Raw genomic sequence first — 15512 nt, 5'->3', positions numbered from 1 at the left:
GACTTCACAGACACTAAAAGAGCAGAAATGGTATATCAATAAAACCTCACCATAATAAAAAGGAAATATGTTAAACGGATATTTATTATACCATAATTCATCATAATGTATACATGGATAATTATTTCTACTTAGAACGATATATAAAACATAAGATAAAAAACATTAATATCATGTCAGCATAAAACACAAAATATTAAGGAATTTTAAAAAACGAACTAGTTTTAACAGATCAACCTTTTTATTTTCAAGACGTAGAATAAGCTAGGCCTATAAAAACTAGTCGTTTTTTATATTTTATTAATTTTCCAAAAGGGGTCGAATTCGCTTGGATGGGTCATCTGTTTCAAACACTCGTACCACTATATATTATCGTGTTATGTGTCAGTCAGTCAGAAGACAATGAAATGACGTCACACAAGAAACGCCTGACGTTGCAATTCGTACTGTATTGACATCAGTGAAACGTGTGCATGCCATGAATCACGAGAAGAATTATGCACTCTGTAGACTACGACATCGCGTCATATATTAACTTGAAAAGCAAGAAATAACAATACTTGCTAATCATAATTTTGGATTTATTTGCTTTTGAAACAGAACACTTGATGGGACGTTGTGCAAGCATATCTAGTTATCTAATCTTATTGGGCATTATTATGGTGACGTGTTACTATTGCCTTCCACAAACTTATGCAAACTACTTTTTCAAGCATCTATGAAACAAACATTTCCTTTTCAGTGGGCGTTAAACAACATTTTCACAACCTTATTTTCACTCCTGTTATTGATGACTCAGGATAAAATATCCCAACCATCGAGCAGGTCGTTTGAACGGTGTCCGATATGTACAGGTGAACTAAAAGAAGCGTAAAGGTCAACGCCCTTTTTCTCATCTCCACAGTTGCGTGGTTAGGAAGTTACAGTAAAAAGGCTACGTCACCAGTCAAGAAAGTGAACGTTTGATTTTGGTTTTTGCCGTATTCGTAGTGTTAAAGAAGGCAGTTTCGTGTTCGTCGCGATGAACGATACAAAGTTCTTGCGTCACGATGTTCACGATCTCCACACAAACCATCAGACCAACCAACCATACATCCAGATGCCACGTTGTGGGTTGGAAACGTGGGTTGTTTCACTATGCTCGTGAAACTTGCACTTTGATGTCGTGCTTTTTTATAAAATTATTACTTTTTAGTGTTTTTTTTTTCGTTCATACACAGGAAATGAATACATTTTACATTCTTCATTCACTCTATTAGTACAGAAGTATTTTCACTTCTGGAAACCCAAATGGGTTTACGAAAGATAAGACTATGTGTTTATTCTGTTGTTTTTAAAGCGCAAAGATAAACAGTAAACTTCTTGTGCTTTGTCCACCAATGTGAATCAAACCCCGGAACACGAAAGATACGAGTAATACATCATTGTATTATAATCAATACCTGAAAGAAATACACTCTCAGAATCGTATCAACAGGTCAAAATAGATTCAGTTTTCGATCAGAGTTAACAAAACCCATTTTTTTCTTTGTTGTGTCACAGTGTATATAATCAACTAGACAAAGAACTGAGCTACAGAGTCATGAAAGAAACCTAGATCAAACCTTGTAAATAGATTGTTTAAATGCATTATGAACCATTAGAGCTGACAAGAACCAAAAAAACGTAACCGTAACAAGTCCTGATTATAATGAAATTCGTCAACTGTGATCAAATGTTTCTCGATAACAATAAAGATTGACAGGACTTAAGTTATACATTTCTACTTGTAAATCGGTGCTGGTTACGACAGTGATCAGTACTTCGGGGGTGGGGTAGATTTGTAGTTGCAATGTTTAATTTTTAATCATAAAATAATTCAACCAGGTGGGTTATTGAAGAACTCTGCTTGTTCGTTCACCAAACGAATTCTCGTTTAAATAAAGAGCGAACATTAAAAAAAGTATTCGTATATTTCAATAAGTACTTCTCCTGCTGGTTGGAGTTTCTCAGAATATTGATGGCCCGGCATGGCCAAGCGTGTTAAGGTGTGCGACTCGTATTCCGAGGGTCGCGGGTTCGCATCCCTGTTGCGCCAAACATGCTCGCCCTTTCAGCCGTGGGAGCGTTATAATGTGACGGTCAATCTCACTATTCGTTGGTAAAAGAGTAGCCCAAGAGTTGGCGGTGGGTGGTGATGACTAGCTGCCTTCCCTCTAGTCTTACACTGCTAAATTAGGGACGGCTAGCACAGATAGCCCTCGAGTAGCTTTGTGCGAAATTCAAAAACAAACAAACAAACAGAATATTGACTGCTAAAAACCCCGCTAGAGGGTTTTACACACTTAAGTCAAGTTTGCTACCGAGTGAAAAAAAGAAGTTTAGGAATATCGGAGTTATTTTGACCTTTGTCTCAAACTTTTATCGAGTATGTTTCGAAATAACTTGAAGCTTTTCACTTATTAAATGCTAACGAAACCATCAGTACAGCATTGTCAGTACATACATCATCCACTAAATGAACAGATGGGAATTTACAAATTCATTTTGTGAAACAAAATACAATAATCGTATACCAATATAGAATTATACACAAACTTTCTTCTACGTTAAAATATTTTTATTTGCGAACTTTCGATTTTCCTACCAGAGCCAAAAACATTGTACTGAGTGATAAAAATTCGTTAAAGTATGGAAAAGTATTTCCAAATATGTATCCAAGCCAGCCAATGAACTTTTATAGCTCTGTACAATGTTTCCCGAGGAAGGTTCTTGTGAAAGTCTTTTAATATAGAGAAAATCCCGTATATAATGGTATGTATTAATTTATCCATGTTAGGAGTCTTAAATAAGAAGCAGAATACCAATCTTCGTCCTATAAAAAGGATTGCAGTTTGGTATATGCTATAAGACTTTTCACGATGAATTGAATAATAAATTAGCAGGTAGTCATTGAAGAAACAATAACGTCACAAGGGTTATTTAGTTTGGTTTTAAAAACCGTTTTTATTGCAAAAATAATACACAAATGTCCTGGTAAAAATATAATATAATCCACTCAATAACATTGATATCAATACCATTAAAAGAAAAACACATTCGTTTCACAGGCGAAACTGATCTAGTATATGCATACGTAGCGAGAGGGGCAGACACAGATAAATGTATCGAGGTTTGAGATAAAGTTCACATCAAAACACGAGTATTGATGCCGAGATCCATAGGTTCTCTACGACAAATGGCAATGCCAAGATCCAAAGGTTCTCTACGACAAATTGCTGTTGTCAAAACTTAAAACTTCTCTCTAATGGATGTTGCAAAGGCTTACGATGTTTTATATTAATTATTTCTAGCAAAACGTAGGTATAGAGGCGAAATTAGATTTTAATCGAACTACTCTCGTGAGTTGGTCGTGGTGTGCATATTGTTAATATTGTATTTACTTAAGTTAGAGAAACGTGGTTGCACATTGTTAACAGCGTATATTTACTGTGCATACTATTGATATTGTGTACACATCTAGAAAAGATTGCTAAGCAGCATCAGGTAGTATAATGTTATCCCTTGAACAAAAAGTATATTTTAAACAAGAAGACAAAATTCGAAATTAATTGCATTAGAACAACACTTAAACTATTGAAGTCCATGTTATACACAGTACTGTGCAAAAGTCTGAGGTCAAAATTAAAACTTAGTTTACAGGCTACTTTCAAAGAGCAATGGAAGGTAAATCACAAATGAAACAAAGTTTTATTAGTTTTCATATTTAGTACAACAGAAACTCAGTGGAAGTGATGGGACTTCAGTTTATATTATGTGCCCTCTTTTTGCTTTAATAACGGTAAACAAACTTTTAGGCATTTTTGCAACATATTTAATTAAAGTATTCTTTGGGATTTTATTCGATATGTCTCTAATACATCCCCATATAGTATCTTTAGAAGAAGCTTTTGATTTGTCAAGTTTTCCATCTATCATATCGTAGATCAGCTCAACAGGGTTGTGGTCAGGGCTCTGTGGGGTCCATTGCATCATTTGAATGACTCCAGCAGCTTCTTTCTCAGACAAGTAATACCTACATAGGTATACGAGTGTTTGGGGTCATTATCTTCTTGGTGGTAGAATCCTTTACCAATAATAAGCAAACCACTGGACATACCATGAGGGACCGATATCTGATGGTACTTGCTCTGGTCAATTATTTAATCTATTTTGCAAATATCTCCTGTTGCTTCAACAGAAAAAAAAAAATCACCCAAACCATCATGTTGTCTCCCTTATGCTTCATGATGGGTGCTATGCGTTGAAGTAAGTAAGTATATTTCACCTTTCTTCCACCGGACGCATAACCTACATTTTTGAACCAAATACTTCAAACTTGGACTCATCTGTTCATAAAATCTTTTTCCAATCATGAACAATCCAGTTTTGGTACCTTTTAGCACATTTCAGTCTCTTGACAATATTTGGAGGTTGAAGTAAATGTTTTCAAACTGCTACATAACCAAATATTCCATTCTGGTTAAGTCTCCTTGATACTGTAGATCTGGACACTTGTCTGCCATTTGGTACATGGTTGTTTGTATCATGGTTGAGATCAGTGGCAGTCTTCCTTCTGTACCGAAGGCTACATAAAGAAAGATACTTAACATAAGTATCATTAAGTTTAGGTGTTCTGTCTCTTTTTTATTCTTATTTTCACATGTACCTGTTTCGGTCTCACGGCCTATGGTGTACGTAAAACTTAATATATAGTGTTAAACACTGTTTTTATCAAAGTTTGTTTTGTAAAATGTATTAAGCTGCTTCATCCTAGCATAAATCGACACCATATGCTAGGTCTTTGCTGGCTTGTTACTATATAGTTATGACACTCCATGGGAAACCATGACAGGTATTTCAGACCCTAAATTTAATCAGTATGTTCATTCAAGCAGGACCATCATGACATTCTCTTGGTACAAGTATATGGGAATTCAAGGAATAATAAGTATTCTCACCCTGGCTCATTCAACTGTCAATATGAATCAGTGAGGCATTACCACAGTATTGAAATTCACATTCTATAAAAACATGGAAGAATTAGTCCTATAAAATGGAAAGAATGACAACATATTCTTTTGTCATAACACTTTTACACAATTCCGTATAACTGAACCATCCAGAAATGGAATAACAACATGTCCTGAACCGGTTTCAAATCGCATGCCTGACTGACACTGCAAAACACCTCTAATTCAAACAAATGTTCCTAATCACTAAAAACATGAAATAAAGAAACGTTGTTATGGCTAAGTATAAATAAATCAATTTTATAGAATACTATCGCTTACAAAGAGCTCACGGGTAGAATATAAACAAGTTATTTAGGAACAGGAGATGTCAACAAATATTAACTTGCGTAATTCTGTTGAAGATATGAGCAGAGCTTGTGGCTTTCCTCAACCCCGTTACACATCAAGACACGTACAATCTCGTCAATGAGACGCGAAGCTCCACAGTAAACGCGTACATTTTTAACAATAGGACAAGTAAGCTCCAAAAACGTAACAGTCACGAATACGTAAAACATTGATTACGGATGCGTATTTGTAATTTACAAACGATGATACAGTTGTAGTTTATATATATATTCCAAAGTTTGTCACGAAAGTTTAGCACTGATGTCTATACTTATTGCTGTTGGCAGAAATGTTAGTTCCAATACACGGCTGCGACATTTCTATTTAGGGACAGAACATCTATTTTAGTATTTAACATTTTAATCTATATATTACTCGTTCTAATACTTAATAAACATTAAAATTATTCACAAGTTACTAACTGTGATGAAAGTTGTAGAATCTCGTTGACGATAAACTTCGATAAAAATGAAAAAGTTGAAGTTATGAGTGAGAAAAAAAAAGACATTAAGGCACTGTGGCTTAACAATAGAACAGATCTATCGTTTGGAACCGAATCCGGCCGCCTCTCATAATCTATATCCAAGCAGAAGATCCATATTCATAGTACTGCACGATATGCTTGCTGATAAACTGCGTCTCATAAAATACGTGGCAACATCTTGCGAGAGCGACCAGAAAAACGCGGGAGTGTCTAATGTTCTTAATGAACGTTTTGCTCATAGTTCATCATTATCAGAGGTTACATTCCTTCTTAAATATGATCGTTCAAGTGCGATAGGCACCGACCTGTTGTGTAGTGTTAAAGTTGCCTTGGTCGTTGTACCAGTGACGTGTTACATATCAAAAGTAAGAAGAGTATGTATGTTTTACGACACAAATACATTTCTTACGGGATTGTATCGGACGACAAAATGAAACCTATCGAAATATTATTGTGTAATTCATGGCAGTTTATTTTGTCTGTTACTTTGTTATTAGATTCCAAAAAAAAAAAAAGTCTTCGAATTACGTTCCTCTCCCTGAGAAATAGAAAATAAGAGCGAGCTCAAGATGATTAACAATTAAAAACACTGTTGCATTTAGAATTGTCTTGGTAAGTGTTGATAAACTACTAAAGAAAGAAGTATTGGTTATGAAGGGGTTTACTACTTCACGACCTCCACAATACATGCGATGTCCTATCGAATCCCCGTCACACCAAACATGTTCGCCCTTTCAGTCGTGGGGGCATTATAATGTGCGTTCAATCCCACTATTCGTTGATAAGAGTAGTCCTAGAGTTGGCGGTGGGTGGTGATGACTAGCTGCCTTCCCTCTACTCTTACACTAATAAATTAGGGACGGCTAGCGCAGATAGCCCTTGAGTAGCTTGGCGCGAAGTTCAAAACAAACAATCCTATCTTTACAAGGGCAATCTCCTCCTCACGACCTCAACGACCATGTGATGTCCTATCTTTAGAACTATCCGTTTCCTCACGACTTCAAATATTATGTGATGTATTTATTGGCTTTATGAGGATATCTGTCTCTACCTGAGCTCGGGATTCCTGTGATGTCCTGTCTTTACGAGAGTATGTCTTTACATGACTTCAATAATCATGTGATGTCCTGTCTTTCTGAAAATGTCTCCTCATGACTTCAATAAAATGATATCCTGTCCTTATGAAAATGTCCGTCTCTTCACGACCTCTATGTTCATGTGATTCTTGTATTTACGAAATAGCTATTTGTCTCTTCACGGTCTCAATGATCATTTGATGGCCTGTCATTATAATAATGTTTTTGTTGTATGGGCTGGTTTCTTCTACAGTAAGTGTCTGTGACTTATTGGCGATAAATTTCAACAATAAACAAACAGCACACTTGTTTTAAAATAATATGCTAAAAACAAGCCATGTGTATATTAAATGTTCGTTACACTATTGATACCACAGTTGTATCCAGAACTTCAAATAATTATCTGTTTTCGTCAAAGTCCACTAGTCTCTAGTTCACTTAGTTTAGAATACAATTTTACAAAACAGATTATTTCACTCTATTATCACAATACTATCTGTGATAATTTCACTTTGAAAATCGCCACTAAATGCTTTCTATGACTAAGCTCACATCACATAATCTATCGTCCTACATTTTTAATACGTATTTATGGCCCAGAAGAGGTTTAAAACGTTACATACACTACGAGATATTATGATACAATAACGTGCAATTAAAGCAAAGAAAAATTTGGAAAGTACCAGTAACATGACGCAATAATGTAACAATCGCAGCTTCAGAACAATTGAACTACACAACGTATTTATTCGTAAAGGATTACGTAAACAAATCTACGATAATCTTCTAAAAATAATTAAATTTAACACTCGTGGTATATATAAAGTGAATTAGTCTACTGCCTCGCGAACAAGCGCTGAAAAACTAAGAACTCGAAGATAAAATTGTAATGTTCAATTGTCTGTACTTATAAAGAAGAAACGTTATGTAAATTCAGAAAATAATTTACACCATTTGGTCTAAGCAACTTTTCTTTCATCTTGTCGTGAATACTTTGACACTAGGGTACAATGTGAAAACTGGTTGATCTTATTAAAATGCTGCTCAGGTGAGTAATCAAGTTCCTTCCAGTTAGACAGCGTCAATGGCCGCATGTCCTGCCTATGTTACATCCTCTAATACCTATAACAAATAGTTGAGTGGAATTAATGTATTCTGAGTGAACAAAGATGTCAGTCTACAACTGTGGATATACATCTTGCTGTAGTGATAAAGTACAGTGGTTGATGTCCAATATCATGCGGTAAAATTAATTAGTTACCCTTCAACCGAAGTGAAGTAGGGTAAAGTATTATTTTTTAATTTTATCTTATAATAATACAAAGCACAGATAGCCCTCGAGTAGCTTTGTGCGAAATTCAAAACAAACAAACAATATAATAATACAATCTTATAATATTTATGCAAACGAAGTAACTAGAAACTCCAGGTAACGTAGTTTGGCTACGTTTACGGAAAGAATACATTAAATAAAACTACAGTGAATAAATATTGCGCACACAAGTATAGTCTATTCTCTAATAAATTAAACATTTACTAATATTATATACTGCAATGAAGAAAAGCGAACGGATCGAATCCCTGTTGAGAAAGAAATGTAAATGTTATTGACACTCTCATAACGAGTGATGTGATCGGATTGGTTGGCGACGAAACTAAGGCAGCCTTGAAACTACTATTTCTGCCTTTATATCATATAAAATATCCCGAATAGCTTCCGATTCGGAGAAATCTGGCAGAAAATAAGAGGTAGCCCTAAATTAGAGTGAAATAACTAAACAGATTAACAACGTGGAATCATTTTATAGCCTAATTGCTAATGTTCCAAGCTGTAGATTAGCAAGTCCTAGGTTCGAGCTCGTCATTTGATGCTAAACACACTTCGCATTTTGAACTGTGGTAGCGTTATAAAACGTTCAAGCCCACTATTCTGTCGAGAGTAGGCGGTGGGTGCTACTCGTTATTCACCTTTCCTCTGGTTAGCAACTTTAAATTAGGGACAGCTATGCATCAATCTTGGGGTCTCTGACCTGCCTTTGTTTCAACGTGTTTCTTAGATTGAAAACGAGATAATTTAATATCGTTTCGAGCTATTATAACGCTAACGTCTGCTTGAATTGTAATGATTAGATCGTTAGAACACAGTTGACAAGACGAATTTATTATTTTCCACGCTCTTATTACAATACAACTACAAAAAGGGATAAAAATTATTAGAACAATGATGAATATAGACGTAGGTAGAAGACCACATGTATTCTCAGTCAGATCCGTGTGCAAGTATCTCGAAAACAATTGCACCAATGCAAGTGAAAATTTTACACAAAATTATCATAGTTTTGGATGAATAACTCTGATCAGATTAGCAACGATTTTAATGGACACATTAAGGTTGAGCCTTTTGATTTCATTACAAAAAAACGATGCTGAACTTTTATCATTCTGAATCCAAGAAAGATTTTCTAAGTTTTCCAAAGTGAACTTTTACCTTATTTCACATAAACGCATGCGCAATCTCCAAAAGGAGAGATGAAGGGGGAAAGATAGGGTATGTAATCTCTCTGATTATTATTGTTTTTATCATTGTTATTTGTTTGCGATAGACTACAGTGTTAAACGTCACAAAAACTTGGCGTGCACTTTGAACAACGAAACAATCTGCTGCGAGGGAAACTGTCGTGCACATTGAACAATGAAACGAACTGTCGTCTTCAATTCCAATGAAGCAGGGTAAGTTTCAATAAACGTCATCGCCCTATATCAAACACGTTCATAAACAGTGACCGAATTCCATTGAAATCCACTAAGATGAGAGTTATTCTTCAAACACCGCTACTATTGTTTATTTGTTGTACATCTTCAGACAGTTTTGGGTGAAACAGGACTGTTTTTCCGTCTATTATCATTCGTTAGACACATATTCAGACAACTTTCAGTGAGACGGGTGTTTTTCTTTAATCTACCACATATGTAGTTTCGGGATCAAAGAACAAAATTTTGAAATATTTTTCATTCTCTTCGTTTTATGTAAAAGAATTGTGTTATAACATGCCTCACTGCGTTAAGCCCTGAGGTCATCTTTGCTCAACGTTACGAGCTCGTAACAATACATTTTTTTAAAATTAAAATATAATACGTGACCTTTGACCCGTCTTTGTAAAGTTCTGTGGTAAATAGTAGCTAAAGGGTAAGCGTTAACCTATTCATTAGAAAGTGTACGGACAGTAGCCAACCATGTAAGACAGGCTTAGACTCTATGGCTCATTGACATTTTCAAGGTCAGTTCAATTACCGCATTCACAGCACGTGAGAGGTTCGTTAAAGAACGTTCGTGCCCCTTATTTGAAGAGACGCGGAACGGTCCAATCCGAACTGTTGTTACACGCCCTTTAGTCCCAAGGCAAAGAGGGTTGAAACGGATGTTCCACAACGTGAAGGGACCATTTATTTATTTTATCCAAAGCTCATCTATCAGGTCCGTTTTGTAAATACATGTATGATCTCCAACTTTTTGTTGATATAATCATTCACTTGCTAGACTACATTCCAGAGAGAGAAAAAAAAACAAAAAACTTACCAAAATATTATGATATATTGATACATACGTTAAAGTTATACCATTTTAATTTAAATCTAAACTGATACAAAGCGTTCGCAACTTTTAGGTAGTGATATAAAGAAATTATACAAAGGAAACTATGCTATGACACTGTTACTGTTTTCCGACACAACCAACATTCCAAAACGAGCCTCTCAAATACACTATCTCGTTGAGCATGCGTAATAAGTGAAATAAAAACGATTAACAGGTTTTGCAAAGAATTGATTTGCAAGTTATAGGTAAATATGATATAAACTTTAATTGTATTAAAAGTAAAATGTCTTTGAGAATCAGTATATTAAAAGATAATATTTTAAAGTATTTTAATTATCCATTAATTTAAAACTTTTACTCGACATTTCTTTAAAACAATTAGAGTATTATCTAATATTTCAGTAAAGGTTTTTTTGCATGCGAATAAGCAAGAGGTGTAATGTGTACAATCGCACCTATATATTTCTATAAATCACAAAATCATTAATCGTCTGCGTCATCACGGTTCATCAAATAACCTCATACCATCAAAATGTACTATTTACAATGAACATGTTAAGCAGCGTTTCCGGGAGAATTTGCTCCTAGTATAATTTTGTCACTCATTTTTTTCTTTTCTTAAAAAACAAACTTAGTGCATAAATACATATAGCAGTATAATTTTGTCTTAGTACAAAAGCTACGTAACAGGGACGTAGGAATATGTTTATACTAACTGAGCTAGTTTTGTTTGTCTTTTTCAAATACCATGTACCACGACGCTGAATAATCGAAATTTTGTGGGAAATAAACAGGAATTTCGTAGTTTAAACTTAATTTTATATACGTCACGTCTGTTAAACATTATATTACTTCGTATCCATCTCATAAGAACTCTATAGGTAATTGGTCCATTAAAAAAAAAATAATTCCAAAATTAAACAAAGCAGCACATTAAAATTATAGCACTAGTTTCTCTCTCTCTTCTCCCTTCCCCCATAACACGTTCAATATTTTATATAGTGCATTTTTATGTTACAACCCTTCGTTACACTCAGGTTTAAATTCGTTGTATTTATTCATCAAAATAATTACTATTTTATTTTACTCTGATAGTAGATTGGATACACACTAAAGATTACAGTAAGTCTAGGCCTAACGTACGGATACAAAACATTTTCACCAGAACAGTCGCCGCTTTATTAAGCCTAACTTTAAGCTACTTAAGGTAGTCAAGTCTTCTTATTTACTCTTGGTACAACAAAGACGAGCACTTTGGGTATTAAGCACTATGATCTAAGAATAAAACAAACATAGTTGTTAGTTAATCCCTACGCTACTTGTAAAGCCAATCTCGCCAAACAAGTTGTTTTAAACATACTTTACTACCAAGTGTTCTTGAACGAAGCCATTTCACTAACCTCGGATTTCGTTTTAATGAACCTTTTAATCAATTAAATTACTTAATAGGATGTACTGTCTGGAACCCTACCGGTTGTGATAGGCATAAAAATAAATTGAGTGTTTATTGGTTGTTGTTTCCTACTGTTGTTATTTATTTGAAGGTTTGGTAAGATAAAAGAAAAATCACTGCAAGAGACGAGTATTAGTATTAGTAAGACATTAAACAACTGTATGTTACAAAAGGGTCGAATATAAGCTTCTGTTTGTAATTAAGCACAAAGCAACACAATGGGCAATCTGTTCTCTACCAACCACGAGTATCGAAGTCCTGATTCTAGTATTCTGAGTCCGCAGACATATTTTTGCACAACTGTAAGGTGGACGGGGAAGGCTATTCGGTCGAGAGTAACCGTGTAAACTACGTGTATTTCTGACCGGTTGTCTTTTCTCTCTCTCTCTCTGGTCAGTGGTTTCTGAACATGTCATTTTCTCCCCAGTGTGTCGCATAGAATATCCTCAAGTTGAAAATACAAATAGGGCTAAAACCAGAAGTTTAAAAGTGTTTACACTTAAAACAGCATTCAGGAAAAGTTGTAATGGAATATATTTATATTATTCAGATTTTATTAAACCAGATATCTTACATTTTTATTAGTCATTTTTTTTTCTAAATGCATTGTTTAAGAAATACTGAATTCCTTGAAAACTATTTGAGATGTGTTTGAGCATTATTAACATTCTTGTGGTTGCTACCAACATTCTGTCACCATATTTTTGTTAGTTTCACTGATGTGGAGAAAAAACAACAAACAACTGAATAACAGTGCTTTGTAACCGACTGCTTAATTTAAGGCTCCAGGGGTGATCGGCTATCTTAAGTGTCACACATTTATTTAAACTTGTTCTCATGCCCAACAATTTTTACCACATTCGAATGCTTATTATTACTTCACAAAATTACTAAACTTTACCTTGACAAACACTTGTACTTGCATCGCAGTGAAGTCCAAATTCCAAATCGCAAGGTTCTTCGGAAGAACAGCTTTGTCCAGCTTGACGAGCACACGTTTTCCTACAAGGGCAATCCTTAAGGGCGACTACCCGCCCGCCAGCACAGTTTCTACCATCAAATGTTTTATTCGTGTTTAGTTCATCACACTTACAAGAGTCTGTACGATTCTCAGGCAAGGAATCTCCGACGTCTAGCTGCTTCTCTTGTCGCCCTGATTGGAATGTACCATAGAATTTTTGCTCATTGAATGACGAGTCACCAAAACCTTCCTTCTCGACTGACGACTTGTTGTCTTCAGAGAATTGTGCTGTTGACAGTTGATCTATATCCACTTGATTTTCTTTACGAAATATTGTCTCGATTACTGGCTGTTGAACGTCACTAGAAATACTAACAGTACCGTTTATACTTTCCTGTTGATTTACATTTTCTACAGAATAATTACCGACCTCAGTGTTCAAAGATTCGGACTTCATCTCTGCAGGTGTTACGGTATCTATTTCTGACTGTGTTGTCATCTCATTTGATAGAGAGAAAATCACTGGGTCTGTTGGCTGTGAATTTACACTAGACGTTTCGACAGCATTCGACGATGTTTCATCACGGTCTACAAAAGAAGAAGTTGTCATTGTTTTTGTTGTCATGGGCAATTCCTGTTTGTCATCTCCCATTGTTCTTATAACTCCCGAGGCTGTTGTCGTTTCTGGAGTACTTTCAGCTACGAGCTCTTCGTTTCCTTCTGTTGTTTTCATTTCTTCCAAAATTGTATGCGACGACTTATTAGTTAACGACGTATTTTCAATTGGTTGCTCACCTTTTATCGTTTTCACTTCTTCCAAAATAGGTGCGGATGTTGTAGTAGTGTCGAATTTATTTTCAGTTACAACACGTGTCGTGGATAAGAAATCTTGAATCAGTTCCTTTTCGGTAACATTTCCACCGCCATCGGTTAAAACGGAAACTGCGCTTAAAGTCGCGTTGACTTCAGAGTTTATTTCATTGTCTTCTGCCAAAATTAAAGAATAGTTTTGTGTTGTTGTTTCAATTTCGACTGGAGATAAAGACGTTTGTTGAAACGTTAGATCTTCAGTTGTCCCTTTAACGTAACAACAGTTCCACTGTATCATAATAAGAACAGTACCGACAAACAATAAATGCTTTCCCATTGTCTTTCTTTTTTTTTAAGAAACAAACAAAATATTCGCTTTTCGATTAAAGTTTCAAATGTTATTGAAAGAAATTAGACTTAATACGAGCGCTAAAACTTTATCAAAAGCACATCACACTGGTGTACTTACACAACACAATTAGACGAAAGACCATCACAACATGCAGGTCTGCTGTAACGTTAAAACTGAACTAAACACGTCCTACCTGTCCTAGGGACCTGATTGAAATGGTGTATTTGAGAAGCAGGGACGGAGGTGCACGTGCATACCAGTTATCCACGGAGGCCAGCCGGTGCAGGTACAAACTCAAGACGGAAGGGGGGGGGACCAGCTTATGAGAACACCGAGCTTAGAAAGACGACGAGAACGCTAAGCTGAAGTATGCTGCCTCAGGCATTGTGCTGCGTGCTCTCGTCCTACAGCCGAAAAAGCCAAATCTCGTGGGGCCCACAGCCTTTCTGCTCAACAGGTTTCATAACCCACTTTTTGGGCCATCACAGGTCAATCTTTCTTCAGTTGGAGCACATAATTCTAACAAATTCATCCAATAATTAAAGAAAGAAAATTATCACTTGAAATTCTGGAACTGATAGTACATTCTTTGCTTTATAATAATTATTTAAAGGAACTGTTCACCATTTCATTGTCTGACATGAATATCTATTGTCAGAATTTGCGTGCAAAACACAACATAAATTAAAAGGTTGATTAACTGAAGTTTGGTATTGTGTTTCTAAATGAAAGGTTCGAGTTTAACTGATTTTTATTAGCAGCAGTGAAAGCCTTTGACTCATATAATACCAACCACTTACACCTGTTTCCAAAACTACTGAATACATTACGTAAAAACTTTCCACTATACAAGAATCTTGTTGATAAAATAGCATATTATGTTGTAAATAAGTCACAATGGCTCTACTAATTAGATAGTGAGTCAAAACCACATTTTGTAAAATGGCGTTCTCTGGCTTAAAACAATAAAGTCAGTAACCACGTTTTGATAACTGTTTATTGTTTGAAATAAATATTTGTTAAAATTATAGCTTGGAAGTAAAATTACAACTGATAATCCATTATAATTGATCTGTGGTTATAGTAAATTGTTTTTTCGGTCATAGCCAGTGAGTGAAAACCTATGCTGTTAAAATGCCAATTTGTTATTACGTATTTGAGAAATATTAAACAAAGTTAGTCCCAGTAAAAACAAATTCAGATTTTAAAATTCCTTGGTGTTTTATTAATGTTATTGTGAGTCATTTTGATTTCATTATTTGTAAGTTCACGAATATATAGGCTATTTTTTTTCTTTCCTATGGACTAGTTTAATAAGACACTTCAGACTTGATGTGTTTAGTAATACACTAATTCCAGCACTTCTCTACTCTTGAGTTAGCCCTTAAATACACGTCATT

At 35.2% G+C, this 15512-nt stretch overlaps 1 protein-coding gene across 7 annotated transcripts in view; it reads right to left on the bottom strand.

The window, feature by feature from the left end:
* Positions 1-14430, bottom strand: part of LOC143226591 (uncharacterized) — a 77918-nt gene extending 63488 nt beyond the window's left edge. For 5 of the 7 annotated variants that reach the window (XM_076457766.1, XM_076457768.1, XM_076457767.1 and 2 more), the window contains exon 1: positions 12891-14429. In XM_076457766.1, the coding sequence (XP_076313881.1) occupies positions 12891-14097 (1207 nt within the window). In that variant the 5' untranslated portion in view covers positions 14098-14429. Of the gene's footprint in view, positions 1-12890 lie in introns of all 7 variants that reach the window. The other 2 variants (XM_076457771.1, XM_076457772.1) reach the window with 2 other exon arrangements.
* Between the last annotated feature and the right edge of the window lie 1082 nt (positions 14431-15512).

Source organism: Tachypleus tridentatus, chromosome 9 (assembly GCF_004210375.1).
Source record: "Tachypleus tridentatus isolate NWPU-2018 chromosome 9, ASM421037v1, whole genome shotgun sequence".
NCBI lineage: Eukaryota > Metazoa > Arthropoda > Merostomata > Xiphosura > Limulidae > Tachypleus > Tachypleus tridentatus.
This window is presented reverse-complemented; position numbering and strand designations above follow the sequence as displayed.